A 23,111-nucleotide genomic window follows, 5' to 3' on the forward strand; every position below is an offset into this window, starting at 1 on the left:
AAGGAAAAGAGGGCTTTCTGAAGCAAAAGAAAGCTCATATACCAGAGAAGGTCCAGCACAGAGGTTGGACGAAATGGTGCGCACTTTTGCCCGGGAGAGTTGCTACAGGCTGAAACTGAGTTTTGACGATTTCTCCCTCGTTACTGAACCAAATGACTTGAAAAATGGCTCAAAATCTTCGTCTTGAGGTCGCCCATCTACTCCTAAGAGGGCTCAGGCAATGGCGGAGCAGGCAGGGAGTATTGAGCAACAGAAGAAATTCGCTGTTTGGAGAATGGCAGCCACCACAGACGTTTTTTCTTCAATTGCTTGCAGGTGGAAGTTCGCCCATACTAGAGGAGTTTCCAGCTCAGAGGGTTTGGGCAATGGCTGTTTGTAGATGGAGAACCAAGCTCTCAAAGATTTTGGGAAGAAAGAGGAAAATGGAGAAGAAGAAGATGAAGAAGAAGATGATGATGTGGCAGAAATGGGCTCAAGGGGGATCAAAGGGCTCTGATACCATGTTGGAATACTGAAAGGAAAGAGTAGAGTTGACACAAATTCAGAATACTTGCTTATAGAATGAAGAAGAAAGAGGTCCTTAAGTAGGCACCTCATACAAGGTCACTGACATCACTGATGACCTCAAAGCTCCACAATCATCTCCTCAATCTGCTCCTAGATTCTCTCAATCATCCTATGTGGCTTTTCCACCACCTAACTGTGCTTGTGGGCACCTAACTGTGCCTCTAGCACTCACACATAGAAACATAAGGTGTGCCTGAGGCATACACCTTGAGATATCCCAACAGTACTATGGACCTTTCCAAGTCTTGCAAAAGATAAAATGATGTATCTTACAGGCTGAAGCTGCCATGCCATAGGACAATTCACAATGCCTTTCATGTGAGTTTGTTGAAGCCTTTCCAGGGAGATGTGCCAGAAGACTTGCTGATGAGAAACAGCCTGAAGTGGAGGAACTGGATGAGATTTTGGTTCCGGAACAGATTTTGGCACACCGTGAAAGGAAAGTCAGAGGTAGAGTTTCCGGAAGGTATTTGGTTAAGTTTCAGAACTACTCAGCACTAGATGCCAAGTGGATGGAGGAAGGTGGATTGGCAGATTCACCTAGGGTATTGCAGCTCTACCTGGAAACATTTCAGCTCGAGCCCATTGCGGTACAGCCTCATTTAGGCTCAGCATAGCAGAGGTCTGGAGCATTGCGTGATGCTCGAGAGGTGGGTAGCACCTCCGCTTCGTGATGATACAGACAGCTCATAGGATATCTAGAGGTTGCTTGGTGACACTGCAGGTCTCACCTGAGGTACTAGTTGCTGACAATATTTGTGCCGTGGAACCTCTGATGAGTGTACTAGTCACTCCACATAGGTGATGCATTGATGTATGGATGGAATCACGCACTCTCCTAGACCATACCATCATTGTTGATTGTGTCATACAGAATATGTATTTTTTGGTATGGGCTATTTATGCCTCTTTCCTTATTGTTTATTTCATGTATTTTGTAGCAGCAAATGAGTTTGTTTGCTGTCTTAAGAGGGGGGTATGTCACTGGGACGTGAAAAGTCATGTAAAGCTACGCCCGTGGACAAACCCGAGACGAGTTTGGCCGTTGGGATTGGCCTAGAGGAAGTGTCGACTTCCTAGAAGTCCCTAGGAGCACATTCTAACTACCCACTAGGACCAAGGGTAAAATTAAGGCATTCTCAGAGGGCTCCAAAAGTTGGGCCCAAGGGCATTCAAGTAAGTCATTGGTAGAGTGGGTTAGAGCATTAATGAGCTGCCATGTGGCAACCTCTCATGCATCCCACCTACCATCCTTCCCCAAGGTTTGAACTTTGGACGAAAATTGGCGATTTTTGGTTGGGCACGGTTTACGAAGCTCTCTCTTGTCGAGGTGTATTCTTCTTTATTGCTGGTATGGAGGAGGCGCCTCTCCAAACTAGTATGGACTGCTGGCACACTGCTGTACGGACCTGCATTAATGGCTGTACGGGCCTGCATTAATTGCTGCACGGACTGCACGAAAGGAATTGCTTTTGTACAAACCTGTTGGCACGCACTTCGAGGTGTTTTGGCTGCTGATTGGACTTGTTTCCTCTTGCCCGGTGGTCTTTTGCACACTTGAGCTTCTTTATCCCCTTCATTCTGAGCTTTCAATCTTCTCATTCTCTCTCTTTCTCCCTCTGGACAGAGGATAGGTGCGAGAGCAGAGCTTGCCCCTCTTCCATGGACAGCGGGTACAATTGTTTTGACTTCCCCTTTGTGTTCCATTTGCAATTTTCAAGTTCATTGCGGTGCATTTGTTTGGAGCTTCCTCTGGACCTTACAGACTTAATAGACACTCACTTACAGAGGGTGTGCCTGGGAGAGTGCCAGAGGGGCAGTGTATTGCATTTGGATGCTTTGATGCTGCTTGAGCTTTTTGGGAAGTGCATCGATGCCTTGTCGCTCACAGTTGGTCCAGTTTATGAGGAATGCCTTAGTTTTGCCTTGGCAGTTAGGATCTAGTGGTGTACTTGAGCTTGATGCCCTGAAGCCAAGGTTTGGCTTGACAGTGGAACTATAGGGATCATCAGTACAAGGGCGAGCCCTTGTTGTAAAGCCTTTTTTTTTTCATTTCTAGAAGAATTAAATAAATACCGAAAGGGGAGCCAAGGCATTTGGGGCCAGTGAGTGTCTCGTGTGATGTTTCATTGAGCAGGGGCACTCTAGCCTCCATCCAGTTATTCTCAGTTATTTCTAAGTGTTTTGCAGTGGCAATTAATTAATGGAAGTGATTGGGAATAATACAATGCGTTCATTTTTAGAAGAATGAAATAAATACCGAAAGGGGCGCCAAGGCATTTGGGGCCAGTGGGTGTCTCGTGTGATGTTTCATTGAGCAGGGGAACTCTAGCCTCCATCCAGTTATTCTCAGTTATTTCTAGTGTTTTGCAGTGGAAATTAATTAATGGAAGTGATTGGGAATGATACAATGCGGCTGTAAAAGGTGTGAATGCTAAAATAGTTACGGTTTACTACCCTTTGGTTACTGAAGGCCAGTTTCACTCACACATCCACATATGTTTTGTACAATGTAAGCTCGTGTGTACCAATCTTTTCAAGATTAAGTTACGGATTGGTGGGCATCATACCACCATGATAAACAGCAGGTTTTTAATTAATGGCTTGGAATGGCTTGAAGATTAGGTAATTTTCTTGTTAGGCATGATCGACCAACCCCTGCTCGTACGGGGACTTTTATAAGGTTTGTGCTGGTAATCTTTGGTGGTTTGCTCGAAAGGCATATGGTATCCAACCAGAGGGTATCCCGTAGTGCAAGATTGATAGAGCGTCCCAGGAATTACATACGGAAGTGTTTCACTATGGAATCAAACTTCTTTAACTCTGTGTACTTCACGACATAAGGGTGTGCAAGCCAGTAAATAGAGAGTGCATCCAAGACAAGTATAGAGGATGTCATAGTAGCTAGTCCCTGCCATGCGTGATGGAGTTTATGGTTTTCAATCTTATGAGTGACTCTCGTGAGATTGAAACTGCACTATGTTGTGGTTTTAGAGGATTAGTTTGGGAATGTTCTTGGATTCATCTAGGTATATGCTTCTGCCGTATTAGCGGACATGCAAATTTCAACTTGTGAAGTTTTCGTCCAAGTTGCGGCCTGCTGGTATTGCGATAATTTTTCTATCTTAAATGGTGCGTTGCTCTATTAGCTAGATTTAGATTTAGATGCTCGTTTGGGAGAGACTAAAATGAAATCGTTTAGACTTCACAAGCAGTTGTAGCTTGAATGAAGAGATTTGGACTACTTTTTGATTAGCCTTCTCCTTTAGTGCTAGCCTTCGTCATGGCCTAGTTTGCCCTTCATCTCCGGAGTGCCAGCAGAAACTCAGTACGAAGACTTTGTATAAATGGATGCTTAAGTATGTGTGGGTGTATGGATTTGTATGTGCGAGAGCATACTTCTATACTATGGTCTACACCCACTGTTGGGCGCTGATGACGTCAGTGGGGATGTCATAGTAGCTAGTCCCTGCTATGCGTGATGGAGTTTATGGTTTTCAATCTTATGAGTGACTCTCGTGAGATTGAAACTGCACTATGTTGTGTTTTTAGAGGATGAGTTTGGGAATGTTCCTGGATTCATCTAGGTATATACATCCAAGACATGTATAGAATCCACAATGATGTAGTTCTGTTTAAAAATGGACATAATACAAAAGAGAGCCCAATTGAGCCTGTTCTGCTGCTCCTTCCTGCTCTGTGACGTGCTGTTCCAGGTGATGCCTTTTATAGGGCTCAAGGCACCCTTCAAAAAACCGGCCAGCCAGCCCTAATGGGCTGACTGGAATCCCCCTTACCAGCCCATGGGTGGGGGGGGGGGGATGTGTGACGTGTCTATAAATGCCCTGCTGGGATCCCATTTGGGGGACTTTGCCGACCCGCCTGGGTCACATGGCGTCCAGCCAGTGGCCTAGGCTGATCCAGCTTATAGTAGGGGCTGTTCTCTGCCCCAATTCCTGCCATACCTGCCACGAACAGTACACCTCTTCTTCTTGCTGATTCTGCCTCAGATCAGCCTTCTTCTGGCTGTAAACCCTGCACAGATCTGCCCCTTCCATCTGTGGAAAGCCTCTGGAAACGTCTCTACCAGATCTGCCCTCCATGGTGGCTTTTCTCTGCTAGGGTCTTTCGAAACCCAGTATAGCTGCTTATGCTTGGGCACTGATGACAACATAAGTGTTGCTTTGCTTGCCAAGTATGTCTTCCTTTTGTTTTTCAAAAAGTTTTTGTTACCTCTTTTTTCTTCTCTTTCGTTTTCCCTTTTATTTTCTGTGTAGATTTTGGGACTTTAGAACAACAAAATATCTAAATTTGTATGATTGGATATATTCTAGTTTTACAAAGGTATATTTCTCTGCCAGGGTCGTTCTCCTTGTGCTGCTCACACGGCAGCCTGTTTGCTGTCCATGTGGCAGCCCCAAACCTAATGCTATTGTCCCCATGGTTCACCCCCTGGGTGCACTCCTCATTTGGGGGTTTACAAGTGGGTAGGTGACCAACCGTAATTCAACAGGATGCCAATTTACTTTTGAGTTGCAGCATGTGTGCATGTGTCAGACTTTAGTAAGTACATTTCATGCTTTATCCTGTGTTGGGCGAAACACATTTGGAATGTTGTACGAAGTCTTGCTATGTAGAGTTCACGGTTTGTAAACTTGTGGTTTTGGCCATCATAAGGTCAAAAGCTTTTAACCTTTTGCTCCTTAGATACCTACAAAGCTCTTATACTGGTATTTTAATTGATGAATTTGCTTTCTGATGGAAGGAGGTTTGACCTATTTCTTGTGCACGTTCTTTTGTGACATTGTCTTCGCATTGGCGATTTTGTTAAAAACAAAAGCATAGTTTGTGGCTGTCTTGTTGATTTAAAAAAAACTCAGTTTTGTGTGAATCTTGTATAGGTCAGGGAATTTTTTTCTGGACAACGTTCACGTGTCAGAAAGTTGGTGCAGCTTTCACATGAAGAAGCTGGGAGCCTTACTGGATGCTTTGGAGTTCACTCTTCAAAGCAAAACCCATTCAATGGTTCAGAAGATCAGGAAAATCAGTCTGTGTCAGTACAGATGAAGGATGAGCAGAGCAAATACTCATCATTGTTGGACGCCTTTAATGAAAAAACAAATGGAGGATTATACAAATCAAACGCTGTTGAAGCAGCTGAGAATGTTATAGATGTTATGCGCAAGGAAAAGACATTTGCTGGGCAAATTCAACTTGCACAAGTCATTCTGCAGGCTCATGGGCCTATCTTACGGTGGTATGACATTGTTTTTCTGTGCATATTTCCTACCAAATCGATATCATTCTCTCAATCATGGCTAAAGCACGTTTGTTGTCCTTTGGACCCAGGTTTATGGCTAAAGGTGGCTTGCAGCAAATAATTAAATGGCTGATTCAAGCTGCTATCGAGGAACAAACTAGTCTCATACGGGTTTTACTTAAGGTTGTGGGATGTGTAAATTTTCTATCATGCATCTCTTAGAGTATTAGAAGATTTATCTATTACTAGGATCCCTTTGTTGTTATGTTTTTCTTTACAGGCTTGGGATTATCTTAAAGGTTGCTTTTCCGAAAATTCTCATAATTTTGAAACATGCTGGAACACACCTATCACCAGCCGAAAATGATGTTTTTTTGTTGCTGCTGGTAACAAGTCTATGGTTAGTGCAGACAATTGCTCACCTACCTCTTGGATCTGCATTACCAAGGCAGATGTCTGCTCTCTTGCAGACTGTCAACAAGCTAAGATTCTACAGAGCACAAGGTGATTTTCTTTTGTGTGAGCTTCATGGCGAAAATTCCTGAATTTGTTTGGAAACAGTGAAGGGGGTGATATATTCATGCATGGGCTTTTGTGCAAATGTGTGGTTGAAGATCAGATGTTGCTAGTCGTGCACGGTTACTGCTATCTAGATGGAGCAGGTTTCTCAGGAGCAGTCACAATGCAAGGATACTTTCATCCACAGGCAATCTCTCTCTCTCTCTATATATATATCTCTCTCTCTCCACCCTGAGAAAATGGGTCTTGGCGCACCCTTTGCCTCAGCCCCTTGTGGCTTGTATGAGTTTTTCTCTTTGGTGTCACTTTGTCCCATAGGCCCGCGAGGCTTTTTGTGGACGTTAATATATCTTTCTTTTCTCTCTCTCTCTCTCTCTCTCTCCACCATGAGAAAATGGAAATATTTCAACCCACCTTTGCATATCTTTTTTCTCCATTTAAACTCCTAGAGTATAGCGTTGAAATGTAGGTAATAATGGCATGATCATATGATGCCATGCGCAATGTGTATCGGGTAATGATATTTTGTGGGAACAATCCTAATCAGGACTTTGCTTCTACTTCATAGGTTTAGATATTTGATATCAGATCTTTCCTCATAAGATGTAGTTGTTTCGAAGCATCCGCTAGGGTATTCAATTGGCTTCAAAGGCTCTTGATAGGGGAGACCATTTACCTTGATGGTGCCACATGTGTGGGAGTCTTTCACTTGTTTTATAAAAAAAGTTATTTGTAAGATTGGATATATTTTAGCCTTACGAAGGTATATATACTCTCTTCTCATGCCTCCTACTCTAGCTTAGTGGAGATATTACAGCTGTTCCCATGTTCTATTGCACGTCACATGGGATATGAATCGTCTTTAGCACTGCTCTTAAGGTGTGGTAATGGAAATGTTTGAGTTTAACTAAGTTCATTTTTAAAGAGTCCTGTTTGTCTTTCACATGATGATTCTATTGGTTACTTTTTTCTTTGCAATGCATGCCTTTGCTCTTTCTATCTTAAATGGTGCGTTGCCCTACTAGCTAGATTTATATTTAGATGCTCGTTTGGGAGAGACTAAAATGAAATCGTTTAGACTTCACAAGCGTTTGTAGCTTGAATGAAGAGATTTGGACTACTTTTTGATTAGCCTTCTCCTTTAGTGCTAGCCTTCATCATGGCTGAGTTTGCCCTTCACCTCCGGAGTGTCGACACAAACTCAGTACGAAGACTTTGTATAAATGGATGCTCAAGTATGTGTGGGTATGTAGATTTGTATGTGTGAGAGCATACTTTTATACTATGGTCTACACCCACTGTTGGGCGCTGATGACGTCAGTGGGGATGTCATAGTAGCTAGTCCTTGCTATGCGTGATGGAGTTTATGGTTTTCAATCTTATGAGTGACTCTCGTGAGATTGAAACTGCACTATGTTGTGTTTTTAGAAGTTGGGGAATGTTCCTGGATTCATCTAGGTATATGCTTCTGCCGTATTAGCGGACATGCAAATTTCACCTTTCGAAGTTTTCGTCCAAGTTGCGGCTTGCTGGTATTGCGATAATTTTTTCTATCTTAAATGGTGCGTTGCCCTACCAGCTAGATTTATATTTAGATGCTCGTTTGGGAGAGACTAAAATGAAATCATTTAGACTTCACAAGCAGTTGTAGCTTGAATGAAGAGATTTGGACTACTTTTTGATTAGCCTTCTCCTTTAGTGCTAGCCTTCATCATGGCTGAGTTTGCCCTTCACCTCCGAAGTGCCGACAGAAACCGAGTATGAAGACTTTGTATAAATGGATGCTCAAGTATGTGGATTTGTATGTGTGAGAGCATACTTTTATACTATGGTCTACACCCACTGTTGGGCGCTGATGACATCAGTGGGGATGTCATAGTAGCTAGTCCCTGCTATGTGTGATGGAGTTTATGGTTTTCAATCTTATGAGTGACTCTCGTGAGATTGAAACTGCACTATGTTGTGTTTTTAGAGGATGAGTTTGGGAATGTTCCTGGATTCATCTAGGTCTATGCTTTTGCCGTATTAGCGGACATGCAAATGTCACCTTGTGAAGTTTTCGTCCAAGTTGCGGCCTGCTGGTATTGCGATAATTCTTTCTATCTTAAATGGTGCGTTGCCCTACCAACTAGATTTATATTTAGATGCTTGTTTGGGAGAGACTAAAATGAAATCGTTTAGACTTCACAAGCAGTTGTAGCTTGAATGAAGAGATTTGGACTACTTTTTGATTAGCCTTCTTCTTTAGTGCTAGCCTTCATCATGGCTGAGTTTGCCCTTCACTTCCGGAGTGCAGACAGAAACTTAGTACGAAGACTTTGTATAAATGGATGCTCAAGTATGTGTGGGTGTGTGGATTTGTATGTGTGAGAGCATACTTTTATACTATGGTCTACACCCACTGTTGGGCGCTGATGACGTCAGTGGGGATGTCATAGTAGCTAGTCCCCGCTATGCGTGATGGAGTACTATGTTGTGTTTTTAGAGGATGAGTTTGGGAATGTTCCTGGATTCATCTAGGTATATGCATGCCTTTGCTCTTGTGTGCCCAGCTCTTTATTCTAGCCTTGTCTATTTGTTTGTGGGCAATTAGGGCATCCCTTAGTCGTTTAGCTGCATTGTGTGTACTTTTTGTCTCTTAGGTTTTACACATTCACTTTTGTTTCTGCTCTTTAGTTATCTCATTCGGTAAGCTTCGGATATTTTTTAGTCTTATGAAATTGTATGCATTATTTCTTTTTAGAATCTTCATAGTATGGCTGAAAATAAGACTGGTTTAAGATATTTTTGGAAACGTTAAAGCCTGCCTGTAGGTATTTGGCAGAGTGATTTATACTTATGTGAACAATTGCAGAAAGGTCTGATGAATTCTTGCTTTTGTAAAAATTGACCTAAAGATTTTGATTTGTAGAGTTTTTTTAAAATCATATGCATTATAGCTGTGACGGTTATTTGATGAGGCTTCAACGCTCTAATAATCCTTGTGTTCTTCAATTTGCAGCGTCAACATATAGTTTTCAGCCTGTACAGAAACGGGCCAGGTAATGGAAACTTAGTATCACAAAGGAAACTTTTTGGTAGTCATGAATTGCAAATTTGTTATCATGTGGATATGCAGTTAATATCTATGTTTTAGAATCCAAGATTATCCATATTTTACTTATCTCTAGGTTCTAGATGTTAATTAATAAAAGGTCTTTCTTCAGAGATATTACTGTCTCACAGATGGAGGGTAGCACATTGAAGAAGAAATCAAAGACTGATAGCATGGTAAACACTCTCCTACTGTTTCTCTGTAAAAAAAAAAAAACACTCTCCTACTGAATCTCTGTCAATTTAAACGACTTGCTAGATCCTTTGAAAATTTTGCTGCAGAATACTGGAAAAACTCTGAAAATGCTTATTTATGCCATGTGGTCGTCCATGTACCACCTGGTAATATCGATGAATGGACCTTTTTCAGGTGGATTCCTCTCTGCCTTTCTCAGACGTGGTTCCGAGCCCGTCAACAGTAGAAAAGAGTACTCAGCCAAGGTATATCCAGTGACGCCAATATGCATTATGCCTTCATATATCAAGTACACAATGATTTCCTTACTGTGTACATCTTTGGAATAGGGTGCAATTGGAAACACCATCTGAGCTTTATTCAATAAAAAAGCGACCTGCCAACTCTCTTCTCCAAGGCGATCGTATCCTTGAGAATATAGTCTTGGTTTCAGTTGGTAGGCCTTTTGTTTAACTGATTTATATATCAGCCTGTGTGTATGTAAAATACACACTTTTTAAAAATTGGCAAATTAAATTGCATATAGATCAGGAACATGGTATTGTAAAGGTGAGAACTTGATTTATTTATATTTTTAATTGAAATTTCATTGTGAAGAATGACTGTTGTATATTGAACTTGTGAATTTCTATTGCCTGCAAGGGGTAATTTTGCTTCAAAGGGTTTAAGGGTTGATTTTTACATATGCAGGGCAGATCAGAACTTTAGGGGTATCTCATTTAAGAGGGTCATGTATACTTTTGTTTCTATATGCCTTTTGTATCTCATGAGCATGAGAGAGAGAGAGAGAGAGAGAGAGAGAGAGAGAGATTAATGTCTTTTAGAGGCCTCACGTGCCTATGAGACGAGGTACACTCAAAAATAGTATCTCATACAAACCAGGGCTTGTTAGGGCCCTTGCTGAGTTCCATATGCAAAGACCAAAATCTAAAACTTAAAAAATCTCAAAAGAACCAAAAGATGTAGTCAACTATGATCTTGGTGCCTCGAGAGCCTTCGATGGGATATAAGAACATCTCATATCTGCCCTGTCAGGTTGTCTCTTACTTAGGTGGGGGGAATGGCCTCCCTAATCTCTGTATACGGTTGGCAATATCAAGAGTGATACCTTGCCTTTGTCGGTCCCCTCTCCATCGTTTGTGCTCGAGTTTGTCTGTGCACTGTGCGTGGTCTTTGTGGCTCTCCACTCTATCCTCATCTTGGCTAGGTCCTTCTCTACTCTTGTTGTATCCGGTCTAGCTCTGTCTCCCCCGTCACCCTCATCTCCTGTTGTCTGGTTTGTCTCAATAGAGTCTCTCTATGTCGTCACATCTTGATTAAGTAGAGGCCAATGCAGACCTAGCCCGAACTTGCGCCCTCTTGAAAAAGGCAGTGATATCATCCACGAATCTAGTAGGAAACTGGGCATGTACCTAGAAAGTGCTCCTTTGTCTCCACCTCCTCTAGTGTGCATCGCTTGTAGATCCGCTGCTCTCTAAGTGTGCCTGCGGGGCTCGTTGTCTCAATTCTTAGCTGGTGGGACAAGACCTGTAATTGTTTAATGGAAATCCTCAGCGCATCCAAGTATTTGGATTTGATAATCATTGCATCCTTGATACTCTCAAGAAGTGATCGTAATAAAATTGACCTTGGTGAGTAACTCTTGGTTCCCCTCCAAGTCCTTCACATATGGAGCTAGAGGAGGTCCAACCGTATGGTACGGTTGATCTCATCCCGTGGAATCTCTAGAAAAAAAGTAAATTCTATTAATGCTTGAAAACACCATACAAATAGCTTCCACAAGGAGTCGTCGATGAAAGTACAAAAGAAACATAGGTTGCCAGCTATAGGAAAGCCACCTGTTTTTGGATCTCATGGCTCACCGCCTAGAGAGATTTTGAAATAGGAGCTAGCAACCAAGATGGTGGTGTATACATCCAACAAATACCACTTGCGGAAAGGGTGTAGAAAGTTCCTGCCGGCCATACCTGGTAGAAGTGTTCCCGCTGCTGGCGGTCGCTCTCGAACCTGAAGTACTGTGCTCCCAAGTGGCGTGCAAAGTGAAGATGATATCTTGCTAGATGGCTACTAGGGTAGCCATCGGAGAGCCGGCTAGCCCCCCCTCACCTGGCTGCACCGAGCAACCCAAATTTTCGAAGCAGTAATTCTGGATACTGTCACCTACACATTGTCCTTTGGTAGAGGGGGTGGGCGTGAACGGGAGGGTTGATATGCGTCATGGGTCTCTATTTGGGAGACATGTTGTCCATGTATCCTGTATGCCAGTGAGACTAGATCAATCGAGATGGTGTGACCCCCCTCTGTGAGCCAGGCCACCATCTCCCAAGACTCGTCCTCTATGTGCTAGGAATCTAAGGGGGTGTAACATCCAACTTGTACTGAAAAGGCTGGGCTGGGTCCATATGAATAACTTGAGTGGCAAACCATCTGGATATATGTACATACCTCGCCATGCTAACCTCACTGACCCTCAGTCGTACGCTACAGCTCCGTACCTGTTTCGTGTATTCCGTACTATCAACGCCTTCGTACAAGGCTCCCGTATCTTTGTGTGTTCCGTACTATCGACGTATAGCCGTACTGCGTGGTACCTACGCCGCCGTACAGCATGCACACTGGACGTATGAACACCTGCGCCTCTGTACAGCCTGCACACCAGACGTCCGTACTGTCATGTATGGATACCTGCGCCGCCGTACATTGCACCTACGCACTTCCGTATTACCTGAGCCGTACATTGTGCATATTCCGTACTGCTTCTCCGTAGAGTCACGTGTGAATGTACCATGCTACCGTACGTACAGCTATCATACTCAGTTCCGTACAGCTATCGTACACTGTTACGTACAAGCACCGTACTGACATCCGTACAGTTGTACTTGATCCGGAATTTGGTCAACAAAAATGTGGGGCTTTTGCGTTGGAAGCTTAATTTCAACTGAGCAGTAACTCATACTTTTGAGTTTGGGACAGTAACTCATACTTTTGCATTTTCAAGCCTTGAGGCTATACATTGAGTCACTTTTGCAGGACATTGAGTCAAATCTTCATACATTGGGTCACATTTGCAAAAATTCCAGCAAAATTTGGGGCTTTTCTGTATTTGCCCTCTTTTTGGCCTATTTGCCCTCAATAAATTTGGGGCTTTTGCCAGATTTGCTATTTTTGCAGTGAACATTGCCTGTCACAGTCACATTTGGGTCAGATATGCATTTGCCCTTTGATTTGGGTCAGAAATTTGTAGATATTTGCTGTCATTTTTGGACAGCCAGCTTTTTGCAGTGATAGCCTTGAGGCTTTTGGGTTTTCAGGTCTCTTTCAGGGTATCACATTTGCTATGGCTGGGAACAATCAAGATCTATTTGGCGTTCTTCGTGAAGATGATAAGTTGGATGGCACCAACTATCCGATGTGGTCTTATCTCATGAAACATATTCTTGTTGCTAAGCCTTTGTGGAATATTGTTTCTGGGGCTGATTTGAGGCCAGCCAATGCTACAGTGGTTGCCTCTACTGCTGGTCCCTTTGTAGAGGGTACTCCTCCTGATGCCTCTTCCTCTAGCACTCCTGCTGCTTCTCTTCCAACTCAAGAACAATCAAGATGGGATGCAAGAGATGCAAATGCACATTCATGCATTGCTTTATCATGCAAGAGAATCATTATTCCACACATCCGGTCTTGCAGGACAGCAAAGGATGCTTGGGATAAATTGGCTTCTCTCTATCAGATTCGCAATGAAGCTCATGTTGCATATTTGAGAAGGCAATTACAGGAAGTCAGTATGAATGAAGGTGACTCTATGGATGCATACCTGACAAAGGTCAAGGACCTCATGGAACAGCTTGCCAACATTGATGAGGTGGTGCCAAATTCACAGCTTCAGTACCACATTGAATGGACTGCCAGATACATATCAAGGGTTTGCAACAACCCTTCGATTAGTGGCCATGGGTAATCTAGACCAGCTAGTTACTTTGCTTCTTCAGGAAGAGTAAAGTAGAGCTAATAGACAAGCCATCATTCCTGATCAATCATTTGCTTCACAGCAGACAGGAAGAGGCAAGGCTTCCAAGCCTATGGGCAAGCCAAAATCTGCGCATAGCAGCTGCAATTCCTCCCATGCATCTAAAAATACAGCAGATAAGTCAAAGAAGAAAAGATGCAACTATTGTCGCAAGCCTGGACATGACATTTCAGAATGCAGGAAGCGCATTGCTTCGGAGAAAAAGAAAGCAGGATTGACAGTTAATGCCTCACATGCTATTGAATCCCATGAGCCAGAAGATGCTTCACATGCACATGCTCTTCAGGATGATTGGGCATGGGCTGTCCATTGCTCATTTGATCCCTCCAAAGCTGATGCATTCTTTACTGCTAATAATGCCCAGTCCTAGTACTTTGATAGTGGTGCTTCCAAGCATGTCACATCTTGCAGACAATTGTTTCATTCTTTAGCTGATGCACCTTGAGGGGGGACTGTTACATGTGCTAATAATGCTTCATATGCTGTAAAAGGAGTTGGAGATGTGCAGCTGACATCCATTTCAAGCCATCCTGTCACTCTGACAAATGTTCTTTTTGTGCCTGGAATTGAAGTCAACTTGATTTCAATTTCAGCAATTGCTACTTCAGGTTTCAGAGTGATTTTTGATGGCTACAGATGCCTAGTTTATGATCTTCGTGATGACAATGCCATAGTTCTCACTGGGACTTTAGAAAAAGGGCTTTATCACCTTGATCATCATTCAGCTGCACTTTCTATTGAAGCATTGGCTATTTCAGATTCACGGCTTGCTGAAACTCATGTTTGGCATGAGAGAATGGGCCATCTCAATTATAGAGCTCTTGCAAAGCTACATTCACAGCAGATGGCAAATGATGTACCTCAGACTCACACAGTTTCCAAACATGTGTGTGAGGGTTGTCTTTTGGGTAAGATGCGTCGATTTCCTTTTCAAAAGAATTGTCCAAAACTCTAACTAAGGAAATTGCAGCTAGTACACAGTGATGTCTGTGGCCCAATGAGGAGAAATCCCATTGGGGGTTATAAGTATTTCATGACTCTCATTGATGATTTCACAAGATATTGCTGGGTATATCCTTTAAAAGCCAAATCTGAAGTTTTCTTATGCTTTCAGAGATGGCTGAATATGGTTGAGAATGAATCAGGATGCAAGCTTGTCACCCTCAACACAGATAGGGGGGGAGAGTATATGTCAAAGGAGTTTGATGCATTTCTGTCTTCACGGGGCATTATTCACTCATGTACTACTCCTTACACTCCTCGGCAGAATCCTGTTTCTGAAAGGAAAAACAGGTCCACAATGGAGATGGCAAGTCTTTGCCCATTAAATTTTGGCTTGATGCATGTGCCAACTATGTACTGAATAGATCACCTACACGGGCATTGAAGACTGTTACACCTTATCAAGCACGGAAGGCAGGAAGCCTTCACTTTCACACATGAGAGTTTTTGGGTCTCTTGCATATGTTCATGTACCATCTTAGCTGAGACATAAGCTTGATGACAAGGCAATCAAATGCATATTTTTTGGTTACAGCCAGGAGAGTAGAGGGTATCGGTTATATGAACCAAATACTGGGAAGATTATTGTTAGTAGAGATGTAATCTTTGCTGAACATTCAGCTTCTCCTCTTGTGGACTGCAAAGCTAAGCTAGATGTTGACATGTTTGATGCCTTTGAATCTTGGCTACCTCTGCCATCCTCAAAAGAGGATTTTGACTAGCAACATGAGCGTCCTGCAGGCCCTCCACTAAGCAATAATCAACCACAACCTCATGCTGATTTGCAGGTTTCTCTTCCAGCACAAAATGATCCCACTACTTAGGATGCAGTCATTGAGGAAAGAGCTGTCAATAGACAGCAAAGGCAAGTTCCCAGATGGCTTCTTGATACATTGAGGGACAGCAAACAAGATCAGCCTTTTGTTGCCTGGACAAGATCAGGGAATAGACAGCATGGTCACTTTCTTGAGTTTGCACTCCTTGCTACAGCTTGCAATGAAGAGCCTCTGTGTCATAAAGATGCTTTTGACAGCAAAGAGTGGATGGATGCAATGAGAGCTGAGTTACATTCCATTGCTAAAAATGACACATGGGAATTAGTAGATCTCCCTTCCGGCAAGCATGCCATTGGAACGCTAAGGGTCTACAAATTTTAAAGGAAATCTGATGGCAGCATAGATCGATATAAAGCCCTTCTTGTTGCAAAAGGGTATGCCCAACAACAAGGCATTGACTTTGAGGAGACATTTGCTCCCACATCTAGGATTACTTCTAGGATTACTACCATTAGATGTGTCATTGCCATTGCATCCCATCATCATTGGCAAGTGCACCAGCTTGACATCAAAATTGCTTTTCTTCATGGGGATCTGCAGGAAGAAGTCTATGTCACACAACCTCCTGGCTTTGAGGTTGTTAATTCTGAAAATAAGGTATGCCGGCTTAGAAAAGCCCTTTATGGTTTGAAGCAGGCACCCAGGGCATGGTATGCCAAAATTCATGCACACTTACTATCCCTTGGTTTTCAGAATAGTCCCATAGAACCCACTCTTTATGTCCGTGGGAGTGGATCTGATTTTTTAGTGCTGATTTTATGTGGATGATATACTTATCATGGGCCCAGATACTCAGCAAATTGCAGCTGTCAAGGCTGATTTGCAGCAGATTTTTGACATGTCAGACATGGGACGGCTCCATTATTATTTGGGCATTCAGTTTGCTCATGTTGAGGGGGGTATCATGATGTCTCAGTCCAAATATATTGGACAGCTCCTTGATCGTTTTCAGTTTGAGGATTGCAAGCCAATCTCTACTCCAGTGGACCCTGGCTTCAAATTCTCAGCTCATGATGGGAGCCCACCATGCGATATCACTCTTTATCAGCAGGCTGTTGGATGCCTTATTTATTTATGTCACACCAGACCTGACTTGCAGGATGCAGTATCTCAGGTTAGCAGATTCATGCATATGCCCAGTTCACAGCTTTGGCAGGTAGTGAAGAGAGTCTTCAGATATCTGAGAGGCACTCAAGATTTAGCCCTCTTTTATGGTGATCAGGGTTCACTTACCATGCATGCTTACATGGATAGTGACTGGGGAGGATGTTCCGACACCAGAGTGTCACATACTGGCAATTGTTTTTTGTTTGGGAATTCATGTATCTCTTGGCTCAGGAAGAAGTAGCCAACAGTTGGCACATCTAGTTGTGAGGTTGAGTACAGGGTAGCTTTCACTGCTACAGTAGAGTGTGTTTGGCTTCGACAGCTACTTACAGATCTTGGTATTCGCTAGACATCCTCCACTATGGTCTACACTGACAGCCAGAGTGCTTTGGCCATTGCACGTAACCCAATGTTTCATGCGTGTACCAAGCATATTGAAGTTCACTATCATTATGTTCGGGAGTGGTTGTCAGCAGGAGACATAGAGTTGTCCTATCTTCCCACAGAGGACAACATAGCATATATGTTTACAAAGGCACTTCCTCGTCCTAAGTTCGAAGTCTTCCGATAGGCTTTACACTTGGTTCCCTTTGTTACATGATCTGACATGCCTTGTACATTCATAGGTGGCTATATCCTTTTGGATGAACATGTGCCACAATGGCCAGAAAATACCAGGTATTCTGAGACGTTTCCAGAGTACTTCAGCCCATCCCATGGAGGGGTGTTTGTAGGCCATCTCCTGGTGGTTCTAGTGATGCCCTATAGGCCATGGTATGTGTTAGTGTAGGCATAAATATAGGCACTTGTAGTGTTAGTGCCTTTTAGGCCACGTAGGACACTTGGTCCTATGTGACACCTAGGACACTTAGTCCTAGGTCTAGGTACAAGTACCTTGTACTCTCTATTTTATTCATCTAAGTTTGACGTGGCGGGTGTTCTTCTGCGACCCTTTGCTACCTGCACTCTCTCTCTTCTATCCGATCCTTCATTCCACATGTATTTTATCTGGGTTCACCTTGATTTGACCTTGTGTCTTCTTTATTTTCTGAAGGAGCCACAAGCCTATCACAAAAATTATTGGAGTCATGCTTCAAAGTTAACGTAAACTTCAAATTTTCAGATTTCAGTCCAGCTGTAATTTTGATAATGAGCTGTGGATAGTCTATTCCATTTCTTGGTGTGTATAAGTGACAATACAATTCCGTTCCTCTTGTATGCACTAGATGAGTAGTGCTGTGAGAGGACTCTAATGAAAAGCAGTCTCAAGGCCGGAGTGCTCTTGCCATACTTGTCCCATCAAGAAACAGCCTCAACCGGGCCTCACGGATGCATGGAGGAGCTGTACCAAACTTCCCAAAGGAGTTTTTGAATGCGAGGAGTTTGTCCTCCATGGAGTGCTGCTGACTTGCATCAGGGTACTCTCCCTCGAAACTTGGTCCACCCCTATAAAACCTTCTCATAATCACTTTTGCCCTCCTCCTCCATAGAGGGTGCAAAATATGGGCCACTTCATGGATTGGCCTATGAAACGTATTCCACCTTGTCTCGCATATGCCCATGATCTCTCGTAGCGTGTGATTAAACAAATCTGAAATTCCAAGTAAAAGAAAGTCTCAACTAATATAAAGAAAGCCATTTGAGCATTCAAATGCTCAGACTTGTCATTTGGATGTATGTGTCTCTTTGCAGCCAAGTGTAACCTTTCATTGCCTCTTCAACCTTCCCCATGAACTTGTAGACCAATCCTATAGTGCAGCCCTCTTTGTCGGTGAGGCAAAGGGTAATGATTTCCTTAGCTGCATGTCAAAAGTCTCCATCAAATATGACGTCCTCAAACGCCCTTGCCTTTGGTTTCTTGGACTTATCCCATTCTATCCATTTCTCACTCACAACCATGCATCGCAAATTCGCCTTCATTTTTACCAAGCATGCCAAGATAATGAAAAGATAGGCAAAGCAAGTGTCGAGGGCTTCAGAATCCCCAATGTGTTGTGCTTTCTGAAAATAGCATGGGCTTTATGCTTTTGCGTAATGAAAGTCACTAAAGCTCGTGCCTTATGCGCCACCGTGGCTATGCATGGAAGCTTGCCTATATCCTCGATAAGGAGATCCAAACTGTGTGCAGCACATGGTGTCCAAAAAATATGGCTATACTCAACCTCCATTAGTGCACCCATGCGTTGACAATTACTAGCTTTGTCAGTTATGACCTGCACTACATTTTGAGATCCCACATCCTCGATAGCCCTCTTAACCATAAGTATAATCACCTGTATGAGAGTCATTGGTTGCATCTATGGACCTGAGAAACACAATGCCAACACAACATGACACAAAGATGTTAATGAGAGGCCTCCTCTTTGTATCCGACCACACATCAGACAAGGTAGTACATCCATATCTGCTCCATGCTACCTTAATAGACTGAAGCTCCTTCTCTACCCCAAACCTTTCACCATGCAGGTCTCTAGTACGTAGTCTCTCTGAAGATAGAGGCTTAAAGGATGGTTCTGCATCTCCCATTCTTGCACAACTCCATAAACGCAGGAGCATGAGCAATGTTAAATGGAAAGTCACACTCGTAGAAGAACTTGCGACATGCCTTGCGAGCATTTCTTATAAAGCTGCAGCCCAACCAGCCCGTAAAGATCTTGCCCTCGGTGCTCTGCTTTTCCCCCGTACTGCCTTTGATGGGCTGTATGCACATCTATAGATGTAGGTAATGCAGTGGCTGATGATTAAAGCACAGGTGGTGGTCCACATGCAAGATGTGATAGGTCACGGTGCTGTCAAGAGAGGATGCAGAGACCACGGGCGAGACAAAGAGCTCCTAGAGCACATTCTATTGGAGCTGGAGTAGGTCCAACCGTATGATATAGTTGATCTCATCACGAGGAATCAGGTGATTAGGAGCATCTAAGCTGTACTGAAAAGAAGGGAATCAGGTGATTAGGAGCATCTAAGCTGTACTGAAAAGAAGGGGGGGGGGGGGGGGGGAGACGATCCATCTAGATGCCTTGGCTGCGAAACCGTTTGGATATGCATGCATACCAAGCCATACTAATTCTCCTCTCAGCTAGGCGTATAGTGACTCTAGTGCCAATGCCTGTATGATCTGGTGGGGGATAGAGGGTTTGCTCTGGATCATCCTGGAGCCCATCATCACTGAGTCCTTTTTAAAAGGGCAGCTGTATCAAATGTGCTTTAGCTAACAAGGGTTTGCTAAAGCATCCTACCCACTAGCAAGGTATTGCTAATTAACAGATCAGGTTTCTTAACTGTTGGTTGAGATATTAAGCGATTGTCTGGATAAGCTGTGTACATAGAGATATTCTGGAAGATGATAACAGAGTGTATTAAGTTAATTGTTTGAAATACTCTGTAAGGTTTTTAGAATCTGTTTTTCCCCTCTTTGTGAACTGTTATTATTTTGCAACTTGATTTGGTTGATGTTTAAGGGTTGAATATGTATCAACAGATGTTCTTCATATGCCATGGCAACACTCTATTCCTTAACAGAGAAAATGTACAGGATTCAAAGAGAGGAGAAAAGTTCAGCTTTTTGAAGAATCTAGGGTTGCTATTAGACGTTGTAAGGATCCAGAAATGGCAAGGTCTTTTAGCATCGACTCAACTCCTCGGCCTCTGTCTGCTGATGACATTAAGAAAGCCAAAAGGCGTGCTCACCTTCTTCAAAGTCTAAGCAGCTCGAGAGTGCGGAAGCCTTCAAATTGGCAATCGGATTTGCCATCAAGTTCGGAAGGATCAACACATATATTGCCAACAAAACAGAGTTCCATGCGCATGCCTTATCCAGAGGCAGTCGGGGTAAACAAAAGTCCTTCAGCAGTATCGACTCTGCTAGATTCTGCTAATGCTAAATCAACTTTGGAAGTCCTGAAGGGACCTCTATTGTCTGTGAATGCTTTGGAAAGTACTCCATGCTCTTTGGTAAATCATGGTTCTGAAACTGAGTCCGAGCTTCAAATTGAGAGTAGTGTTTTGAAGGAGAGTCTGGAATTAGAAGCTACTCAACACGAACCACAACAAATACTGAATGCAGCTTGTTTTGATTTACTGGGAGCATCCAGCAGCGGTATTCAAAATGATAAGGGGTTAGAAACAAAAGGTCCAGAAGAATTTCCTGCTCCTTCCTTTCATCTCAATCCTCTGAAGGTGGATGAAGATGCCGAATCAATGGAGAGATGTCACGGAGTTGCACATTACAAGGATTTCAGCAGCATTCGATGGGCAATACCTCCAAGTAGGCAATGCTGCTTTCTAATGGTCTGTTTCCATTGTGTGCTTTCTTTAGGTTCACTCTTGACACTTTCTCATTTCCTAATTCTGTACAGGACTTGTGCTTGAGCCGCGATGGAGAGTTGCAAGTGGAGAAGGAAGCACAGAAAAAAGCTCTCAAGCTGCACGTCTAAGAAATGAGGAAGAAGTATTGTATGTATCGCCCAAGTGCATCCCATCAAATCCACTGGAGCCTTTGGAGAAATTCTCTCTTTTTGTAGATGATATTCTAGTACCTGAAATTTTGCTGGAGGCAATGGATGAAGATAGTCAGGATAAAGATTGTTCTTTGCAGTCTCCCACAGGACTTGATGAAGCAAGAGTCCGAGGGCAGGAAGCAGATAGCAAGTGTTTAGTTCATTTAGACAATCCCAGTGACTTAGACGGTCAAGGATGGAGTCACATCAGGGAGAGAGCTGTGGCAAGGTTTACTGATTCAGACACAGATAGTAATGCAAGCACAGCTGATGGAAGGGAAGATGCTAGGAATACTATAGGCCTCTTAGTTTCTGATGCTGTTTCACCTGAGCCAACAATCCTAAGTAAATTGGGCTCATCCAAATTGTGTATAGCAGAGAAATCCCGTGAAGAGAAGCCCCTGGAAAAAGATGCTAGGTTGTCAAATTTTACTGGAATACTTTCTTCTGAAACTTTAGAGCTCACACCTGGCAAAAAGGTGGATGAACCACTCAAAATTGGCACTGATGTTCCAGAAATTGGAGACACCTTGAAGAAAGATGAACAGGGAAAATTGGATACTGAACAGAATTCATCTGCTACTTCAATGCAACTAAGTTTTCCTGTCCTTGACAAAGTCAATGCTCAAGCAAGTGAACTCCATCCAGTCCAGGCTGTTACTGAACGGAGCAGTGGTTCAGATGCTGTTGCAGGTTTTTCGGGTCAAGCAGAAATGTCTTCCAGTGCTTCCACACCCCAGAAAGGTGGGGGGCCTTTGAATCAGAGATTATCAGAATCACATAGAGTATCTGTGACATCAGGTCAAACAAATAAAATCCAGGATCAATCAAATGGTCCTGCAGGTCAGGATACTCTGGGTTTGAGTTTATCAGAATTAAGCAAAGAAGCCTGCTTGGACATGCTTAAAATTGTTCTGCAGCAACTCGCAGATAACAGTGGAGGCTCTGGTGCTGATCTTGAACTGCTTTCTCTATTTCTGAAGAATCCAGATCTTGTTTACGCTTTAACGGCATCCCAAGCTACAGCCTCTAGTACTGATTTAGCTGCAATTGCAAATACCCTAAAAGGTTTTAGAACAGACAGTGCTTCTTCTAAAGACTTTTACAATCATGCGGAGAAGGTTATGCAAACAAACATGGCTAATTCTAAGGTGGAACTTGGGGAAAAGACCGGTGAATCGAAAGAGAAGGTTGTGACACAATTGCATACAGCAATGCCTTCTCTACCAGCTCATTCAGGTGAGCTGGTACATCCAAGCAGTAAACCAGCAGGGACACAGCAACTAAGGCCACCTCTCCCACCAATGCCACCTCCCTTGCCGCCTTCCATGCCAGTCATAGATCAACTGGTGAGTCATTTCCTCGATCTTTGTATCAGATTCTCTATGCAAGGTTCTTCTCGTCATTTCTGAATCTTACAGCAGGTGATATGAGCTTGCTGAGTTTGGATAATGTAGATGTGTAAAACTGTAGCTATGGTAATTTTGTCTCAAGCTTCCTGATCCACAGTAACCACTGTTATAAGGTGCATAACTAAAATCTTTTTTGGTCATCTCATCAGGCCTCAATGGTTGGTTGTGAATACTTGAGAGAAGTTTTTTCTTCGGTGAATGCTTTATACTAATGTAACTTTGGTGCACTTCTTCAACTGTGAGTTGCCTGTTTTGTAATGCTGTGATTTTGTTAGCACTGCCTCCTGTTATGACATGGGTAGGAAAGCTTGGTTTTTGTTACAAAAGCAAAAGAAGATCTTCCTAGAAAGATTTTGAGGAAAATGAGGAGTCATGGGTTCTTCTTGAAGAAAGATATGACTGTGGCCGATGTATAGGAAATAATGATGGAACAAAAAATGTATTTAATGAACATTTTCATACAATCTCCAGATCCTCTAGTTGGGGATTGTAGATTAGGTGTGAATAGGAGAGATGCCAAACAATTTGTGATGCCATTACTGGAACCACTAGAGTTTAAAAAAATTCAAATTGCATTAGAGGCTCTTGTATATATG

The 23,111-nt window shown here is 43.0% G+C and overlaps 1 protein-coding gene across 1 annotated transcript in view; it reads left to right on the forward strand.

Annotated features, from left to right (window-relative positions):
* LD (Homeodomain-like superfamily protein) overlaps nucleotides 1-23,111 on the forward strand; it is a 73,149-nt gene that overhangs the window by 46,707 nt on the left and 3,331 nt on the right. Inside the window, exons 4-13 of the mRNA XM_087395253.1 lie at nucleotides 5,469-5,824; nucleotides 5,917-6,010; nucleotides 6,238-6,331; nucleotides 6,447-6,533; nucleotides 9,348-9,387; nucleotides 9,553-9,616; nucleotides 9,810-9,880; nucleotides 9,965-10,038; nucleotides 20,140-20,871; nucleotides 20,963-22,452. Of these exons, the coding sequence (XP_087251379.1) occupies nucleotides 5,469-5,824; nucleotides 5,917-6,010; nucleotides 6,238-6,331; nucleotides 6,447-6,533; nucleotides 9,348-9,387; nucleotides 9,553-9,616; nucleotides 9,810-9,880; nucleotides 9,965-10,038; nucleotides 20,140-20,871; nucleotides 20,963-22,452 (3,102 nt within the window). The remainder of the gene's footprint in view (nucleotides 1-5,468; nucleotides 5,825-5,916; nucleotides 6,011-6,237; nucleotides 6,332-6,446; nucleotides 6,534-9,347; nucleotides 9,388-9,552; nucleotides 9,617-9,809; nucleotides 9,881-9,964; nucleotides 10,039-20,139; nucleotides 20,872-20,962; nucleotides 22,453-23,111) is intronic.

This window comes from Dipteris shenzhenensis, chromosome 24 (assembly GCF_047967505.1).
Source record: "Dipteris shenzhenensis isolate YYH24624 ecotype China chromosome 24, Dip_SZ_1.0, whole genome shotgun sequence".
Taxonomy (NCBI): Eukaryota; Viridiplantae; Streptophyta; class Polypodiopsida; order Gleicheniales; family Dipteridaceae; genus Dipteris; species Dipteris shenzhenensis.